The sequence below is a fragment of the Caloenas nicobarica genome, chromosome 1, assembly GCF_036013445.1.
Source record: "Caloenas nicobarica isolate bCalNic1 chromosome 1, bCalNic1.hap1, whole genome shotgun sequence".
NCBI classification, from domain to species: domain Eukaryota; kingdom Metazoa; phylum Chordata; class Aves; order Columbiformes; family Columbidae; genus Caloenas; species Caloenas nicobarica.
The window spans coordinates 14,896,468-14,915,538 of NC_088245.1; the positions used below are offsets into that span (position 1 = coordinate 14,896,468).

Genomic DNA, 19,071 nt, shown 5'->3' on the forward strand with positions numbered 1-19,071 from the left:
TTGGAAAGATGCTTTCAGCAAAACTTCCTTCTCAAAACAGCATTTGAGTATCAGCTGCTACAAACAAGTTTTGCTGTGCAGTTTAAAATGTACCAATAGTCATTTTTCAGAACATTTAGCTAAAAAAAAAAAATTGTCACAGATTCCTGCGTATTTTGTTTTTCAAAAAGAAATTTTTGTTGTGTGATTTCAGGAAATGCTCCTCAGTGGGACAAGCTACAACCAGCCACAGCAATTCCACTTCTGTCTGCATCACGGCACCTTTCAAAAAGAAGAGGTACTACCTCTGCGATTGAAGAATTCCCGAGAATATTTTCCAGATAGAGCAAAGTGCCTTGGGATATTGCCTAGCAGCTCTATGATGTGTGCTATGTGGTCTATGAGGGAGAGAAAAAAAGGATACGGGAGTGGAAGGGGCAGGGAAAGGATGGGATAAAAAGAAGAGGAAAGAAACTGGAATTAGTAAAAAATCAGAAATAGTTTCAAATCAACAATGTTTGCAGCAAATCCATGCAGAGGTTTCCAGGATCAGCAGAGCTCTGGCATCATCATCAGCATTTAGGAACCATGAATGATGCCCACATTACCACTGCAAAGAGCACTTACAAGCAAACAAGCATGAAAATGGACAGGTATACAGATGGAAGCAGGAGTTAATTCTGATTTTTAAAAAAATTAGTAATTGCCTAACTCAAATAAAAATACACAATGTAAACATTATTCCAGTGTCACTCTTATAAAGAGAAAATACTACAAAGTTTAAATGTTTGTTTCTTTTCTAAACTAAAATGTTGTTATTCTCAATCAAGTTTCCACACATATGCAATCTTACAAGAAGGGCAGTTTAATTCCTTCAGGCAGTTGTTAAGTAGATGAGTATCTGCAGAAGGCAGTTTATGCCCACCCATTGCTAGTGATGGAACTTAAAACTAAAAAGAAAAAAATCATATTGATATTCTGAGAACAATGTGGATGAACAGTTCACTCAAATACAAAACTTAACCCCACTGTAAGCTCACTGGAAATTTCAGAAGAGTGTGAAAATATACAGAAACACACATAATATGTCAAAAGATTCATACCTTCATCCCTGGAATAGTCTTCACCAGAGTGTGGTTCAAACAAATAATCTCCAGTTGCTAGCTCAAAAGCCTATAACATAACATACACATTTATGGGTATTTCAGAAATAACATTTTGGATCTTAAGATGTCAGCAAAACATCACAACTATCTCAGAACCAAGAGGGAACAAACATTCAAAGCTCAAGGCCGACAACTGGACCCGAGGCTAAGGAGAGGCCACTTACCTGGGGACCGTCACACCTGCAGCGCCGGACAGCGGAGCCCGCGCTGCGGCGAGAGCCCCCGGGCTGCCCCACGGCAACACAGCCCCACGTCCGGACCCCGGCGGCTCTGCCCGCTCCATCGGGACGAACAAAGGAGACGGACACAGAATGTGGAACCGCGGTCCCTCCCCAGCCGGCGGCCCGGGGGCTCTGTGGGCTGAGCAGGGAGGATTTGGGTGTGTTGTGCAGCCCCATGCCACTTCCCAGCGAACAGCATCCAGCTGCGGTGGAAGCACTTCTGAACACATCGCCCACATGGGGGAGTGGACGGGGTGTCCGTGTAAGCTGACAGTAAACACGTTTAGCACATTAGTGTGCTGTCTGTTTATCGTGTTAAATATGCATAAGTTAATGAAGCTGAGAGAGCTATTTCTAAATATTTGATAAAGAGCTACACTTGTATCTGAAGGCTAATTATGTGTCAGAGATTGCATGTTGTGGACTGAAATACAAAAGTCTGAATCAGAAATAAAAACCATACATGATCCATCCATAATTAATCACTTGAAACTAGCAAGCAGGGTAAGTTTTCTTGGTGACTCCAAATCTAAAACAGTTTTTAAAAATGTATTTTTGTTGAATCTGAAGTCACAGAATCAGACAGAATCACAGAATAGCTGGGGTTGGCAGGGACCTCTGGAGATCATCCAGTCCAACCCCCCTGCTGAAGCAGGTTCACCAGAGCAGATCGGACAGGAATGTGTCCGGGCGGGTTTCAATGCCTCCAGAGAAGGAGACTCCACAAGCTCTCTGGGCAGCCTGTTCCAGGGCTCTGTCAAAGTAAATACTGCAATCATGGAGTAAAATACTGACATTGATGAAGGAATCCAGAGCAGACACCACAATGACTGATCCCTCCAGGCCATCGCGATGCTTCCATGGGATGCTAACTCTGTGTCAGGGCAGGACAAAACTGAGTTTTTCTTTATGGGTGTAATGCATATTAAAACGTCACAAAGTGCTGAAATAACTCTGAGAGCCCACACCTATGGTCAAACAGGGATTCATCTAGCCTCAGTTGTTAAACGGTTCTCTTTCTGCTCTGGATCACCAATTACCCAAACAGCCACAGGAATGTAATTCTTTCCAGGTGGTTTAAATATCAAACTATTTTTCGTCTCCAAGACCAGGGAAAACATCTGATCCAGAAAATCATTCCAAGAATCAGGCAGAACTTCCTGGCACAGCTTTAGGAGGGGATTTCGCTCTGTCAGAACATTTACTACAAAATATTTGTCTCCTGAAAGCATACACTTTTCTGTTCCAATTTGTAATCTGGAATTGTTAAACCACCTTTAAATTTAGCCTATTTATGGGCACTTGGCTTTTTCAAGCTGTGAACTGCAGTGTCATCCAAGTGGGCTATAGCCAAAATAATTCATTGCAATCATACACAGCAGCCAAAAAAGCAAGAGTGACCCTTGCTGACATTTCTGTTGATCCTACAGACAGGCATTTAATTTCTGAAGTCACTATCACTAACAAACAGTCATTCACTTTTTTTATTGTTCTAAAGCTCAAGATGGAGAGTTTTCATTTTACAGCTCAAAAAAATACGACGGACTTTGTAAGTTACCAGGTATTTAAACTGAGGAAATTTTTAGAGTAGCCAGAGGAGATCACTGGTAGAGATCTCTAAACACAACATGGAGAATATGGTTGTTCTCTTGAGACAAGACTGAGAAGCCCCAAGTGTCCCCTCTGTAACTAACGGGAATATAGTCATTGGAAGAGCCAGGCCAGCTCTCCTGCTGATGGGGCTGATTTCTGAGGACATTCAACAAACTCATTTCTATTTAACGGACTCCTGGGCAACAATGGAAATGTAGTTGAATTTAGCCACAAAGGTAGACTCCAAAAAAATACAGCTTCTGTCCCCAAAAATGAAATCTTAATAGCTTGATATGTCTGTGTGGGCCTAAGAGGATTAAAGTGGAGAAACTGTGCAAACTGTTCACAGAGAAACAAGAGGTAAGCATACCACAGCGGTACACTGGATTTTAGATCTGCTTGTATATAATAAGAGCTGCAAGCTCTCATAGATTTGGGATATTTATACCACCCTTTTGCTGAAGAGAAACTAAAGCTTTTCAAAATTATGATGCTGCTGCCTTTTTCCTTTTTGTATAGCTTTGACTCCATGCCCAGCATGGGCTGCAGCTGCAGCATCTCAGATATTTGATCTCCTGATTCTCCTTAAAGGACTCTGCACCGAGAACAAACTTCTGACTTGGATGCACACAGGACAGCCCAGAGACAGCCTTGCCTTTGGGTGCCATGTAATTATGTGTAATAATAAATCTTAGCGTTCATGCAGGACAATGTCTCACAGGTTCATCTGTAGCAACGCGGTAATAAGTTCCTAGATATCTGTAGGATGGACTGGCTACATAGCAAAAGATACATGATACTAGTAGGGACTCATTTAAAAAATAATAAATCCTTGACCTAGGCTTTTACCGTGAAGCAGAATAATCAGCATTAAAAACACAGTAATGCACCAGAAGGCACATGCACCCGTTACTGAGTCAGCGCCACCACCAGAAGAGCTCTCTGCTGCTGGACTCGGAACCGGCTCTGTGGGCTTCCCCAGCACTCTTCAGCACTTAATGACGCTTTGCACCCAACTGTAGGTACATAAAACCACCCCGTCTCCAATTCCTAAGTCGCTGACACTCTGTAATAAAACCAGGAGGTGGAGACCCTGACAGACAGCAGGTTGGACAGGTCGGCAGAGCACCCTCATGGTAACACAGGCTTAACCACGTGCTGGGCTGTACCCAGCTGGCGTTACCAGCCCTCGGTGGGAAGCGACTTGCCGTCAGCACCCACGCCTGCACACCTGGCACCACTTTGGGACCACCAGTATGAGACAAGACCCTGCCGAACTGGAGAAAGACCAGGGAGGACCTCTAAGATGAGAGGGGGCTGAGTGGGAGATGCAGGAGAAGAGGCTGGTGGGGCTGTTTGTTCAGGTTGGAGAAGGGGAGGAGAAAGGGGAAGTGAATTGCTGCACTCTGCCTGAAAGGCAGGAACAGAGAAGACCAAGATACGCTCTTCCCAGTGAAAGGACAACAGAGAACACACATACGCAGCAAGATGGAAAATACCAACTGGATATGAGGAAAAAATTGTTCGGCAAGATGGGCTGAGCAGTGGGCCAGGCTGTGGGAATGCCGTCCTGACAGATACATACACCTCAGCTGGGTGAGACTCTGAGCAACCTCATCTAACCTTGACATTAACTCTAGTTCAAGCAGAAGGTGGAGTACTACAGTCCCCTTTCAAACTAAATTTGGCTATTATTTCTATGATGCTACAAGTACAGATTAACCATATTTACTTACTTTCCCTTTGGAAGTATTCATTTATAAAAACTAGTTTCTTGACAGAAACTCAGGCTTTGAATTACCATGATCTTTTTTTACTTAATGTTGACATTTCCCTCAACAGAAATCAGCATTTCAGTTATTACATGGAGATAACAAACGAGATAACAGCACACTCAACATATGGCACAAAAGCCCAAGCCAATCATCCATCCTTACTGACTGTACTGGCAATCGCTACTGATCACTTTCCTAAGGTTATGACAAAAAAACAGTCTAGACTCCTTTTCTCCATCTGCAGATGGAGAACCTTTCATAGAAATGGTCACACTGCTGCTGGTTTTGTAGGCTCTAGAGAGGCTATTATACCTTTCCTGCCACGTGATTGCATATGAACGTACCACAACACGAAACTGTTGGCATCACTGTTGTATATTATGGATCCACGTCTAATCGCACAATTGGAAATAGCTACATTTTCACTGTGCGACAGCTGTGTACTCAATCTGGTGACTGAAAATGGATGCATGCCTAGTGAAGGCTGTCTGGGAGAGGACTGCAAGATCAATTCACTTGGACTGCATCAGCCTCCCTGAATTCCTCTTATGAAGCCCCAGCTGAAAAAGGACAAGTTATAGGCCGGAATTATTATTTTGACAGATGAGATCCGGCTCTTGGCCAGAGTTTCTCTGCCCCAGCTGAAAAGAAGTGCTGTGAATAAGAAGATTGTACCTGCTTTAAAAATAGGCTTAGTTTTAAGAACGTGGTTCCACAGGTAAGTGGGAGCATGGAAAGAAGAGTGAAAAGCTTCTGGAGATGCACACCAGCTGGCAGTTTGCTCTCCCATGGATAACCCCCTCTGAGGAGCCAGGCAATAGAAACAATATAAAAGGCATTTTGCACTGTTAGTGCTTGGTAAGAAAGGCCAGATGTACAAAACACAGACGTGCATGAGATGCTTGAAAAGGAAACAGGTTTCTATTATTTGCTGTACTCCAACCTCAGAACCATGCACATGCTGAGTGGTTGCTTTAGAAAGTCAATTTCTTCGGAAAATCATTTTCTTTTGAATGTTTCAGGTTGTCCACCCACCACCTCCAAAAAGGGTATACAGTGATTAATAACAGCATTTTGTACTGTGTCTGCCTACTGAAAAATATGTACATAGTGACTTGAAGTTTTTCTCCTCTCTCAACCAGATTTTTAATTTTCCATTTTTCCTCAAAATACTGCTTCTGTGCAGACTGAGGCTTGTAATCACACCTTCAGTATGTGCCACTCACCCGTACTAGCATGATGATACTCATGATCCCATGGAGACACGATTATTTTTTTCCCCACTTACAACACAGGAAGAGTAGTTAAGGATGGCTACCTCTCCTCTCCACTCCACGTTAGAGGACATTATGGAAAGAAGTAAACTGGGGGCTGAACTACAAGCACCTACCTGTAGGTTTAATTTTAACATCATAAGTTACTATATTCTGCTCAGTCTTCATTCTGTCCCTCCACATTCTCTCACATGAATAGAAATGCTCATAATAAAACACACTGTAAGCTTGCTTGTCTTGTAAAAGCATCTCCCTCACTTTGAAAGCTGTTTGCCTGCCCCCTTTCCCTCTCACCCCGGTAGTATTTTCTTTCATCACTTGGATTCTATTTGGGTAGATAAAACACCAACTACAATTTTCTCCTTCTCTGACTTTCTGTCAATATACAGCTATGATCTATTTGCTAGTTCTTATTATAAAAACAAGATACTTCAAGAATCACAAATCACCGCAAAAGCCACCTCAGAGAAGTGTTAAAATCATAGTCTTGTTAATGTCCTGGCTTGTGACACAGTCATCTCCTCCCCGCAGCTCGAACAAGACTGTACATGATGAACAACAGAAGTCAGATGATGAGACTCATCATTTCAGGTGCTTTTCCTGACTCCAATCCAAAGAGCATGAACAAGGAAAAGCAGAGGAATCCTGGAGCTTGCAGTAATTTCCAGAAGCAATACAAAGGGACACCCTCTGCCAGTGCTACATTCCTTATCTTGCCAGGATTTCTTGGCAGCAGCACTGGAGTACTGTGCTCCATGGTTTTTCAGATTTAGGAAATGCTAAATCATGCAGTGCCTGTTCAGATTCTGCTCCACAGAAAGCAATTCTCCCAATGCTGCAAATTTGGAAATTCAGACTGATAAAATTAAATGATCAAAGGTGGTTTCAAGCCTGCCAAAGGCACTGCTGACTCCAAATCTCTTCCTTTTTTTGGGTGAAAACAAGAGATGCACCTCCCTGTTGGCATCATTACAATAGGGTTTAGTACAGCAAGGGAACACAGAATTTTCTAGAGTTTAATAAATGTGGAGAGAGATCCTCACTGTCTAGCTTTCCATGACAGCAGCTGAGCATCCCACTTAAATAGGCCACATTGTTAAAAGAAAAAGAAAGGGCACTGTGCAATTTCCTTAGGAAAACTTACAAATGTCCAACAGACAATAGCAGAAAAAAAAAAAAAAAAATCGCTCGGACCTCAGACACCAAAAGTTTGGGAAAAAAAATTAAGTTACACTTTTGTTGCCACCTTTGCAGAGCATAGAACAAGCGAACAACTCTGTTGTAGTCTGGAAAAGCCCACTGGCATCCAACTTCTTTCATGGGCTTCACAGCACATCATTCACACACTGATTACAAGCCTCCAAAGATAAGTATCATCCTCTTTTTTCCCCTGCCTTTTTTTTCCTTTATCTTTTTTTTCTTTTTCTTTTTTTTTTAAAGACTCTCAGACTCAGGCCACCAGAGCAGAGGCCTGAGGATATTCCCTGTCATCCTCTAAATCTGAATCAAAAAGGTACTTTTCCTGTTTGGGGCACAAGAACTGGGCCATGTCGAACCATCTAAAATTAGAAGATTCAGCTCACAGGCTGCTGCCTTGCAATGCTACTTATTCACTGACATAACACCAAAAGAAAAAGAACTGTTACATTATTACCACCGAGTTATCTCTCTCTGCACTGTGTTATATGGTATTTGGGCAGAGTCCTTACATGGCTCTATGTAGCCTTCCAGCACAAGTCATCGTGATCAGAATCTCTGGCTACTTCCATGATAAAGACAATACAAATAAAACAAGACTTTTCTTTCCTGAAAGCTGCACCAAACCCATGGGGTTGGTGGCTAGACAAAGCCAACCCGTATTAGCAGGGCCCAGCTGAGGAGAACACTCCATGTAGATGCAACATCCAACGTCCTAAAAGCCAGCCTGATGAGGGAAGAATGCTCAAAGTGGCTGTGCACACATGAGCACGGATGCTTCACATGCCCAGGGCACCATCATCAGACACTTTTGTTTAAAAACATCATCATCACCATCTCCATCCGCACTACTAAAGACTAACTAAAAAAACTCATGAGCAAAGGGTATGATGAAAAAAGACAGCCTGCTGCCGCTGTGATTCAACACAACTTCTGTGCTTGACTTGACACTTGCTGCTCTAAATACAAGAACCAGCAGCTCTGCTATTCTCATAGTCAATGCTATTCCCAGCAAGGAAGATTATTGCATTAGCAAACAAAAGGCACTGGAAAACCTCAGGCTCAAATGGAGATTCAAAAACCACAAGAGCAAGTTAAGACCTCAGTGAATCCTGGCCCCATGCATTCCAAGTAGTCCTTCATAAAATCTAGCCAGGACACATTAAAAGATCGAGGTGTTTTATGTAGACATCTGGAGGTCAACCTGACACAGAAATTCTATGGACCTTAAACTAATTCAAAGAAAGGTCTGGTTTTATTGTCTTTTTTTTTTTTTTACATTGAGACATTATCTAGAACAGGGGTGTCAAACTCATTTTCACTGGGTGCCACGTGAGCCTTGTAGTCGCCTTCAAAGGGCCAAACGTAACTTTAGGACTGTATAAATCTAACTACTCTGACATTCATACAGTCCTTTGAAGGTGACTGCAAGGCTGATGTGGCCCCTGGTGACAATGAATTTGACACCCCTGTTCTAGAATAACTGACACACTAGTGGATCCAGCATCCAGCCTTTGCTCTGATGCTACTTTTCTATACTTTGCATTCACATTCATTCGCATTATTCATATTAGGCACACACTTTGGCAATACGTGTATTATCCTTCCATATAAACTGAGACAAAAGAGCTCATCCAAAGTCAAAATCATAACCAGAATGAAGGACAGGATCTGTAATTATGTAACACGGTTCCCACTGGAAAGCCACACAGCACCTTTCCTACCCATTCACAAATGCGGTGTTTCTGACAGGTGGATATGATCAGAGCAATTCTTACCTAACCTGAACACAACCTCAAACTTAGGTCACTTACTAACATACAGCTACTCCTTAATCGACAACCCTTTTTATTTTTTAATTTTAAAAAAGCAGAGAATGAGAAATATCATGTGCAATCACTATGGAGTCAGCTGGTAGGACACCATTTCGTGTGCGCTCGGTACTGTCACGCTGGGCAAAGTATGGAAGGATGGAAACTCGCCAAGAAAAATAATCGTGGCAATGCTGCTGGACCACTCATTTCACGTAAGTACTGCTTCCGAACATACTCTTAACGACTCAGACTTGTACAAGCAAAGCAACACAACAAAGAAGTCTCCTTGCTCTCCTTTGAGAGCCTTGGACAACATGGCTATCACGGTATCTGACCCGTATTTTGGCTGAAAATAAACACCACTTTCAGCTCCTGCTCCAGCAGACAATCCTTTTGAAAACACACGTAACAGGAAACACTACAGTAAAAACTGAATTAAATATGGAACAAGAGCAAGGTAACCTAGAAGGGCATTTTCTGCACTACATCTAGGTACAAGGAATCCCAACTTGAGAAAGGTAAGTGAGACTACCGTGGCATTATAACACTTCGGTACCTCACAGTTCTCAGCCGCTTTAGCGATTGGAGAGAATCAAATCACGATTTTCAAAGACAAGCTAAATAAGTTAATTGGGAATTTGCAGCTCTGCATCAGGAATGCTTCCCTGGCCACTAATCTCTGTGAGAAGTCCTCTGCAGATAGAGCTGTTAAGGTCTTCAAGCCGGTCCCTGCCTCAGAGCTGTTTGCCACCCGATGCAGGATCAGCGCTCACAGAACTCCGACCCATCTTCTCAACCGTACAGGAATGAAAGCACATCCTGAGGGGCTGTGAAATGCTGAACTTTCAGGTTGAGCTCGAGAGACTGATCTCTGTTTTTCACAGGACTATGTAATGACATCAACTGAATTCAACAATTGTATGTCAGTGCTGCAAGATTATAAAATTTCTACAGCATTTTTTAAGGGGAAAAAAAGCAAAGTCTGTGGCAGAAGACAGAATTCTGGTGTTTCTGCCTCAAACACTTTACTGTCTTTAAGGCTGACATAACAAAAAAGCGTACATATAATTTTCTCACAAAAACAATGAAATTTTGTAAATAAAAGTAAATCTGAATTAAGACACCCCTAGTGGCAGAGATGCTTTAGGCTTTTTTTTTTTCCCCTTGAGTTTGAGAAAGGACTCGCATGAAGAAAGCAGTAACGCTTATACGATGTGGAAAAGGATTAAAGTGTAAGGGGCTGGACAACCCCAAGTACTGTGAGAATATCACATTCCCCCACTTTATTTAAACACAATCCTAGATAGACTTCAGCCTTTTCCATGTGGCTCGAGCTAAAAGACTGTATACAAAATTAGCAGGGGGTAGGTACAACCTTAAAGGATGATGAATATAGAGTATTCAATATCACAAAAAGTATTAAGTTCAAGTAAGGTTTACAAAATAACAGGTAAAAGGCATGAAAGGTCTCTATAGTAATTTGTAGTCAGATAAGAGGATTATTCAAAGAATTCAGCATCAAAACTGCAGAATATTTTCTATGCTTTGTTTTCAATGTCATAGAAAAATTCTACATTTTGCCCCAAATGGAAGAATAAATTTGGAAATGGATGTTTTTTCCTGTGTGCTAAAGCAAAAGCTATAGTATTAAACTCCAGAAGAAACATACTTGCAATTTTACTTATGGGTTAGTTACTTCCAACACATGGCTTGCTGAGCTTATAATATCTGTAGGATTTTATGTTCCTTTCAATCCTCCTCCTCTCCCTCTGAGCTCTGCAATTCTCCTCATCACCCACGCCTGCAAACTGTGTCTAGTATTTGAGTCTTCTCCTCCTCCTCCTCACACTTACTCTTTTCAGACATGTATTTGTAAAATACAAAGATTTGAATAAGTTTTCACTTTGAAAATAGACAAAGATATTTCTAAACGTATTTCCAAAACTATCTTTAATGAGAAGATGCATGTAGCTTATTTGTCCTCAAAACGATATTACAAACAAAATAAGCGATTCAAAAAGTTGAATGATTTTTACTTTTCCTATTTAAAGATTTTTTTAAAAATCTATAATTTCAGTTTTACTGTGTTAAAACAGATTCTACAGAATGTTACCACATGTTTTACTAATAAAATAAATTCCTTCTCTTCAAAGAATCTAAAGCTGTGATTTACAAGCCTAATCTGATGAATGTTTTCACTGCACTTGGCAAGAATTTGAAGTATTTCACTATTTGGCTACTTTATGCAACAAAATGGAACGGAAACACTGCAAACAGTTGCACAGATTCCAAGATGGGAAGGAAACATGCAGTTGTACTACTTCAGTTAGACTTCGACATTCGAACTATACATGTATTTCCCTCCAAACTTGTATCTTTTTGACTGCAAGTTTAAAATGCATCAAATGAAAATTAGAAGTGTTCTCGAAAACACTTCCTTTTGATTAAGAATGCTTGAGAAATTGAAACAGCTATCTGATACAACATAATTTATGATGATGTATTCGTGTCAAATATCAGAACCATCCTCATCAAGTTTCCTCACTAAATAAACAATTGTTTTTAGGAGGTTTACTCTTGTAAAATGCACATTGTATTGCTCTTACCATACATGCTGTACTCCAGATATCAGCAGGTGTACTGTAACCTGCTCCTATTAAAACCTCTATGGATCTATATTGTCTTGTCTGGATGTCTTCCGTGAAGTGTTTATGCTAAAACAGAAAGAATGACATTAATGGAGAAAATGAACACTAAAAAGACCTGTTCTAAACAGTGAAGGCTAAATAGCTTAAAAGAATCAGTTATACTTACCACCCAGCAGGCATTCCCCAGGTCAGCAATTTTAACTCTAATTTTATCTGCATTTCTTGGGTCCAGTGGATTCACCAGTAAGTCAGCAGCACGAGTTTTTGCTAACACAGGAAAAATGCAGAATAGTTAGTATTCTGAACATACTATTCATCATCTCTGAGCAGTTTTGCCTTGACTTTTTATCCAGTTTTGTAATACACTGAAGACATCAAAATCATTTGCTGAATGTTATGCAAAATTAAAGCAACATAAATAGGATTTCTTACCTTACATTTCAAGTGCAAATTTTTGCATTCTTAACTGCCAAATGCCTACTATTAGAATATCCAGAGGAACTTCTAAGCAAAAATGGTGTATATGTTTCGAATAACAGATTCAGACAGAAAATGCTAAAATTTAAACTCCAAGAAATTCACAAGAAAGATCCGTTCTTGGAACAGTTTAGGTGAGAAAACAAATTCTGCACTTCCATCTCCAGCTAAGGTAAAAAAAATTTGGCTGAATTTTTTTTTTAACCTGTCCCAAGGAAAAAAAGACTCATCAAAACTTGGCTGATTTTAGAGCCTACTGGACTGTCACCCATTTCACAGATAATTCAGTGTTGAACGAAAATTCTCTGAAGGTCCTGTTTGCATTCAGTATGATCCAGACTGAAAGGCAGAACTTTAATTAGTCCTGCAATCTTCAGAAGCTCTTGGGACACTGACAGCTCTAACAAAGGACAGTGGAGGACTGTTGCTTTTCTTTGTTTTGACATACCGCCTACCAGCCCCTAAATTGCATTGGAAAGAAAGCAAATTGACTGGAACGTGGAAGATAGAACCAGATATCACAGATCACACAGCAGCAGAGGATTCATTTCAGTTTCCTTGTCCCAAAGCTACCAAGACAAAATTGGAAACTAGTGGTAAGAAACAGGTACTAGATCCAAAAGGCACCTCGGACTCCAATGGGGATATAAAGACCCATTAAACTGGCGTAGGAATTGGAAGAGAAAACCACAAGAGACATGGGACAAGGAGTAAAAATACAGGATATCTGATGGTTAGGAGTGACTGAAGTCAGATTAAGATCTTCACCTGCTGGGACAGCAAGCCTGAACGGGCCATCAGGGCACTGAAGTACTGGCCAACCCAAACAGAACATGGCAGGATCCAGCAGGGGAGAGAAGGAAAGAAAACACCGGACTAAATGGCAGAAGACAAAAGGGGCAGTGACCTCAACAGAAGAGTCCTAAAAAGCTGGAATGGAGTCCAAGACTCAAGTTTAAAAAAAGCACCAATACAGGGCATTAAAGTAAAATACACTGGGAGAACAAGGTTGCAATCCAGCACTTAAAAGATAGGAACTAGTAAGCTTTATATTGAAGTCTTCCCTTACGAGCATGCTGCATAGTACACTCCATTTTTTAAAACACAATCACATACATTATTCAAGAAATAACAGGACCTTTCTCAATTCAGTAGCACTGACAAAAAATAAATACAGTACTAGATAAATCCTTCCCACACACCTTGTTGAAAGTGAAGGACTGCAGTAAATAAAGAGAAATGAAGGGAAAAAAAGCCTCATCAGTAAGATGTCTGAATATGACATTAAAAAACAGCTTTCTTCAAACTTCTTTTAACAGAGGGACCTGACATGGTTATAGGCAAGTGTCTACACTTCTGTGTTTTTCTCAGGAACTCATGAAGTTTATGTCCCATAGTTTCCAAGAAATGAATATGGGACCTTGGATTCTGAATTTGACAAACACGGATCATTCACGACTGAAGGTGAAATCAAAAGCAGCGTACTTTTTAGCACGTACTGTCAAAAAAAATATCCAAAGGAGCTCAACCTGAGCACAAATTAGTGAGCATTTCCAATTTTCACTTTCGTGTGTCCTAGTTCCATAATATTGAGAAGTATCACCTCCTCTTCTCACAGTCTCAGCACGGCAGTATACTTAGTAAACATTCAAACACTAGAATGAGCAGGAAAGTCATGAGGAAATTAATAGATCTATCTTAAGGGCATTTGGTCACACACTGAAAACTTGAAAAAAGGTAAAAACTTAATAGCTGCTCAACCCCTGAATACAAATTGGTCTGTGCACTGAATGAGGCAAGTATCCTGAAGAAATGAGACCGTGTTACTTGATACTGTATAGCAATGCCTAGACAGAGAGAAACATATGAAGTCTGCTTCTCTACAAGAAAAGGGCACTGAAGTTATAGTGGAAGAAAAAAGCACCATTTAAAAATATTGAACAGCCTGCAGCTGTTGTATCTTTCATCTTTCTAAATACCTTAATCTGTTTTATTGCTGTTTAACCCATCATTATTATTGATGCCAACTAATACTAATAACGCTCAGTTTTCCTGTGGAACAAGTGAGCTGTGGCTGGATTTACTGCCTTTCTTCTTTCTTCCCATAAAGGTCTGTAAATCACTCCTGATAACATCAAGGAGGAATAAAGTAGGTTTGTTTCTGCAGCTATAGACCTAAGTTGCTCTCACGATGACAAAACCCAGCTTTATTCTCTGGAGGCATGAGGATTTTGCACATTACCCCAGGAAAACAGCAGTAGAGGCTTTCTGCCTATATACTGTCAACAGCTCAAAGGAAGAGGCTACGAGGCATCTAGGAACCTCCTGTATATCGTTTAAGGGACTACAGAGTGCACGGAGATGGACTGGAAGTCTTATCAGCCTGGATCTTGACATTTTCCAGAAATACAGCTCTACTTGGTTGTATTTTATTTCACATTTCTTGCCTGCTTGCAGGCTACCTTACCTGTCAAGCTCTGTAATGAACTGTCTGAACTGCTCTTTTAAAGTCTTAAACCAAGAAATACACTCAACTGTATTTTTCAATACATGTCTATTTAAATTTAGCAACTTTATCTGGGACAATGTCGATGCAGGCTTGGTGATCTTCTCCTGAGCTATCTCATTTTCTTCTATCCGCTTACAGATTTAGTCTCTCAGTATTTTCTTTATTAAAGTTGAAACCCATATATTTGTCATTTAGCCACTGGCACTATAATAAAACCTATGCGTAATACCCTGGAGCTATTTAATTCAATGGCAAAAATCCAGCTCTTTGCAATGACACCAAGATTTCACCTTCCATGTCTTCTAATAAATAGGATTTACAGGCAAAGATTTTGGATCTGAGCAGTTCTGGTAGCCACAATTTAAATGTCTAAAACCACACGGAATACAGAAAAGCCATAACAAGTTGAGAGTTGGCAACATGCCTTGCAGAACTCATCTTGTTGAGTTTTAATAAAAGGTTAAGAGTGGAACTGTTTCGAACAGAAAAGAACCATTAACGAGTGAATGAAAATACAGCATATTTTTGAATTGAAAAATACAGAATTTTTGAATGTGACTGAGAAAAGATACAACAAGAAACAACAGTCAGAAGCTGGAGCCAGACAAGTCCAAGCTTGCTACAGTTCTTCTGAAATAACTCTGAATACTGACCAGTGGAACACACTTCAACCACACGAGAATTTTTTAGCATTTCATTTGTCCAAATCAAGAGCAGGTGTTATCTTTTTGGAAAATATGTTTTATGCCAAACATAAAGGTTGCCGGGCTTAATAGATGGTGTATTAACTGGCTATGAAGACTATAAAAGGAAGTCGGGTTACATGACATCACGATCACCTTCTGCCCTTAAAACTATGGGTATAATGCTTACTTGCAACTAAAAATTTCCTTTTCTCTTTCTTGTATAGACTGACCTGTCAATGAAAATATTTAATCTACAATAACTCATCTAATACCCTCACAAAGAAGTTCTGCAGCAGGAAAAAACAAACAAACAAAAAAATCACAGTTCTGCTTTTTTCATAAAATGTAAGATGGTAGATTTGCTTGAATTTAACAAAAATGCTTTTGTATTGTGCTCCAAACTGCATCTATCAAACTCCCAGGTTTGAACAATCAGAGGGCTGGAGCAGCTCTGCCATGAGGACAGGCTGAGAGTGTTGGGGTTGTTCAGCCTAGAGAAGAGAAGGCTTCAGGAAGACCTTATTGCAGCCTTTCCATAATCAAAAGGGGCCTGTAAGAAAGATGGGGACAGACTTTTTAGCAGGGCCGGTTGTGACAGGACAAGGGGTAATAGTTTTAAACTAAAAAAGGGGAGATTTAGGCTAGATATAAGGAATACTTTTTTTTTACAGTGAGGGTGGTGAAGCACTGGCCCAGGTTGCCCAGAGTGGTGGTAGATGCCCCATCCCCGGAGACGTTCAAGGCCAGGCTGGACGGGGCTCTGAGCAACCTGATCTAGTTGAAGATGTCCCTGCTCATTGCAGGGGGGTTGGACTAGATGAGCTTTGAAGGTCCCTTCCAACCCAAACTATTCTGTGATTCTATGAATGCAAGAAAAATAACCCAATTTACTTTAAGTAAGCTTAGCTAAACTGTTGCCTTTAATAAGACTATTAATTTTTTTCTTAACCTAACCATTGCCTTTCTATTCCACATATTCCACATATTTGCCTCTTCTTTTTTTAATGTAACACATACCCAAGCTGCTAGACAAAAGCCTTCCATCAACTCAAAAGTGTTTTTCTCCCCTCTCTATTTCTAAAAGCCATTCAAAACCAACACATTTGCTTTTCCTTGAAACCTGCTCTTAGGAGGCCAAAATTCACCACAATGCTTTAGGACCAAGTTAACCTAAAAACATCCTCTTCACTTCTATACTTCTGCTCTGTCTTTTTGCCAAATATCTTCTAAGAGGAAATACTCCATTTGAAATAATCATAATTGAGATTTTGCATTCACACTGTGTATGATTCAATGAGCAAAATGTTCAACGTAGCTGAGACCAAGAAGATGAAATAAGCCAGCAATGAAAAAAAGGGTTTCCAGCAGTGGGCTGGAGCTGTAACCCAACCCCAGCTATGGTTAATCTGACCCCATAGCCCACATTTCTCCCCAGGTCTGGGGACTGCCCAGGAAAAAGCACTTGGGAGCAGTCTGCAGAGATTTCTCTGACTGCAGAGGCTGGCACACAGGCACCATCTTTCCAGTCGGCGCTCCTCAGACCCAAGCGTGATGCAAACCAGGGCATTAGTAGGTTTGGCACCAACCCAGAAACTAAAAACACTTCATCTGTAGGTACAGTCAGCCTCACTGAGAGGCGCTAGACCTAGTGTTCAAGCAAAGTCACAGAAATGGTGTGATGGAATTCTTGTCTGTTATCAAAAAGTCCTTTTGTGTTACTGAAAGAAGTGTGTGAAAGCCTACTCGTAATGCTTGGTACTGAATTGTCAGCCAAAAAAACCCAAAGGAAATAAAAAGTAAAATCTGCATACACAGGTCACTGAACACAGATAAAACATATACATGAGGTTTAACTCCACTACTCATTCTACATAAAACATCACCTACAGCTCTGAGAGACTTCAAGCATGGTATACACCACTAAGAGGAATACTTACTTTTTGGCAAATCCCCAGTGCTTGAAGCTGAAACTGTTCTGCTCCTGTCATGAGGTGGGCTGCTCTCCTCTCTTTCAGTTAAAGTTGATCCTTCAGAAACTGCAGAACCACAAGCTACAGACTCTAGAACCCCAGAGAACACTGAAGCTGAAAATTCAGAGAACTGTGACTCAGGAATTTTATGACGTCCATTTGGCAATTCACCATTAAACTGTTCATAGGAGCTGCTATAAGAGTAATCACTTTTTGCGTTTGGCTCATCAAGATTATACTCCTCTGGATTTGGACATTCTTCCTCTTCATCATCTTCATCTTCGATCTGTTGTTCCAATAGGAATGGGCCATTCACAATATGCCCATTTGCTTTGGGGGATTCTATCCACTTAGGGTCTGTAGGGTCAGTGTTGACAAGTTCCTGCTCAACGTCATCATCTTTTTCAGTGTTTTCTTTCTCTGTGTCTTCTTTTTCATCCTGATCTTCTGCTTCACCTGAAATATTTCAATGAGCAACACAGTAGATTATACATCAATATACCATTTTAAAATTAAGCATTCATAATTTTTAGCTCTTCAGTAACGACTTGACTTCTGACATATCACAAAAGGAAAACACTAAATATAATTGAAATATGCAAAGACGTTAAAATCTAAATTAAAGGCAGAAGAAAGAACTAATAAGGCTGTTGGAAAAAATAAACAATGGGAAGTGGTTCGAGACGGAACAATTTGGAAGAGAAGAATGCTATGAAGGAAAGATATATGACGTCTTGAAAGCAAACTTTACAAATCCATAACCCAATCTGTGTCAAACAGGAAGGCATGACAGAAGTAGGAAAACACGCAATAAGAGCAGAACAAAACTAAACCAAACCAAACAACAGTCTCAGTAGTTGTATTTTTATCAGAATTGGAGACAGGTGACAAGAAAACCAGGGAAGCCAGAATGGAGCTGGGCCACAACAATTATGCTCCAAAACACCAGGACTGAACAGGAATTTTAACAAGACACCTTAAAAAAATTTTAGTGAAGAAGCTGCAATTATTATTACCTGGTAGATCACTACAAGGAACATTTTAAGGAAAGGGGAATGCAAGGATGATTCTAACTACATTCATTTTACGGAGTAAAAATTCATCTTATTTTTCTTCTTTCTCACCAAGATACTCGGTTATGCCACTTAATGTGCTATGACAACTGACTGTTCTGTTGAAGTTTCTATGTGCTCTTTTGTGGGATTTGATAGGTAGATTGCTGTTGATATTTTTATTCACTTCTATAGTGAGTTTGACTTTTCCTTTTTAGGCTTTGTAGTTATGATTCTACGTATAGGAGAGAATGAAACTCAATGATCTAAGAAAGTTTGGAGACTTTGCTCATTGCATCAGATGCGACGCTGCAAGTACTTCCCCCTCTGAAACAGTAAACTCAATAAAAGCAGGTAATACTAACCATCATCATTTCCAGCTTCTTCATCTACTACCTCTTCTATATCGGCTGTTTTTAGTTTCACCTCTGGGTGGTACTCATCTTCTTGTTCGTTTGATGGCACAGCGGAGGTTACATTTTCTTCTATTTTTTTCCTTTCGGCTTCTCGCTCTAGTTCTTCTATTTCCTGCAGGCGTTTTTCTAACAGCTCAGCTTGTCTCTTCTGTTTTTTCTTCAGTTTTTTCTTTTTGTTTTTGGATATTTTTCCAACCTGAAATATTAATACAAATTACAAAAACAAAAAAATCCCTAAACAATTATTCTCAAAGTATCTCACACCAAATTCAATTGCAGTACGATTCCTTTCTA

General features: G+C 40.3%; 1 protein-coding gene across 5 annotated transcripts in view; it reads right to left on the reverse strand.

Moving 5' to 3' along the window:
• The window catches only part of SRPK2 (SRSF protein kinase 2), a 143,633-nt gene that overhangs the window by 7,319 nt on the left and 117,243 nt on the right, over positions 1 to 19,071 (reverse strand). For 3 of the 5 annotated variants that reach the window (XM_065658687.1, XM_065658685.1, XM_065658686.1), the window contains exons 10-15: positions 18,727 to 18,973; positions 17,277 to 17,765; positions 11,834 to 11,934; positions 11,626 to 11,733; positions 1,083 to 1,152; positions 285 to 377 (exon numbers count right to left, since the gene is read on the reverse strand). In XM_065658687.1, coding sequence (XP_065514759.1) covers positions 285 to 377; positions 1,083 to 1,152; positions 11,626 to 11,733; positions 11,834 to 11,934; positions 17,277 to 17,765; positions 18,727 to 18,973 — 1,108 coding nt within the window. Of the gene's footprint in view, positions 1 to 284; positions 378 to 832; positions 930 to 1,082; positions 1,153 to 11,625; positions 11,734 to 11,833; positions 11,935 to 17,276; positions 17,766 to 18,726; positions 18,974 to 19,071 lie in introns of those variants that run through there. The other 2 variants (XR_010608047.1, XM_065658689.1) reach the window with 2 other exon arrangements.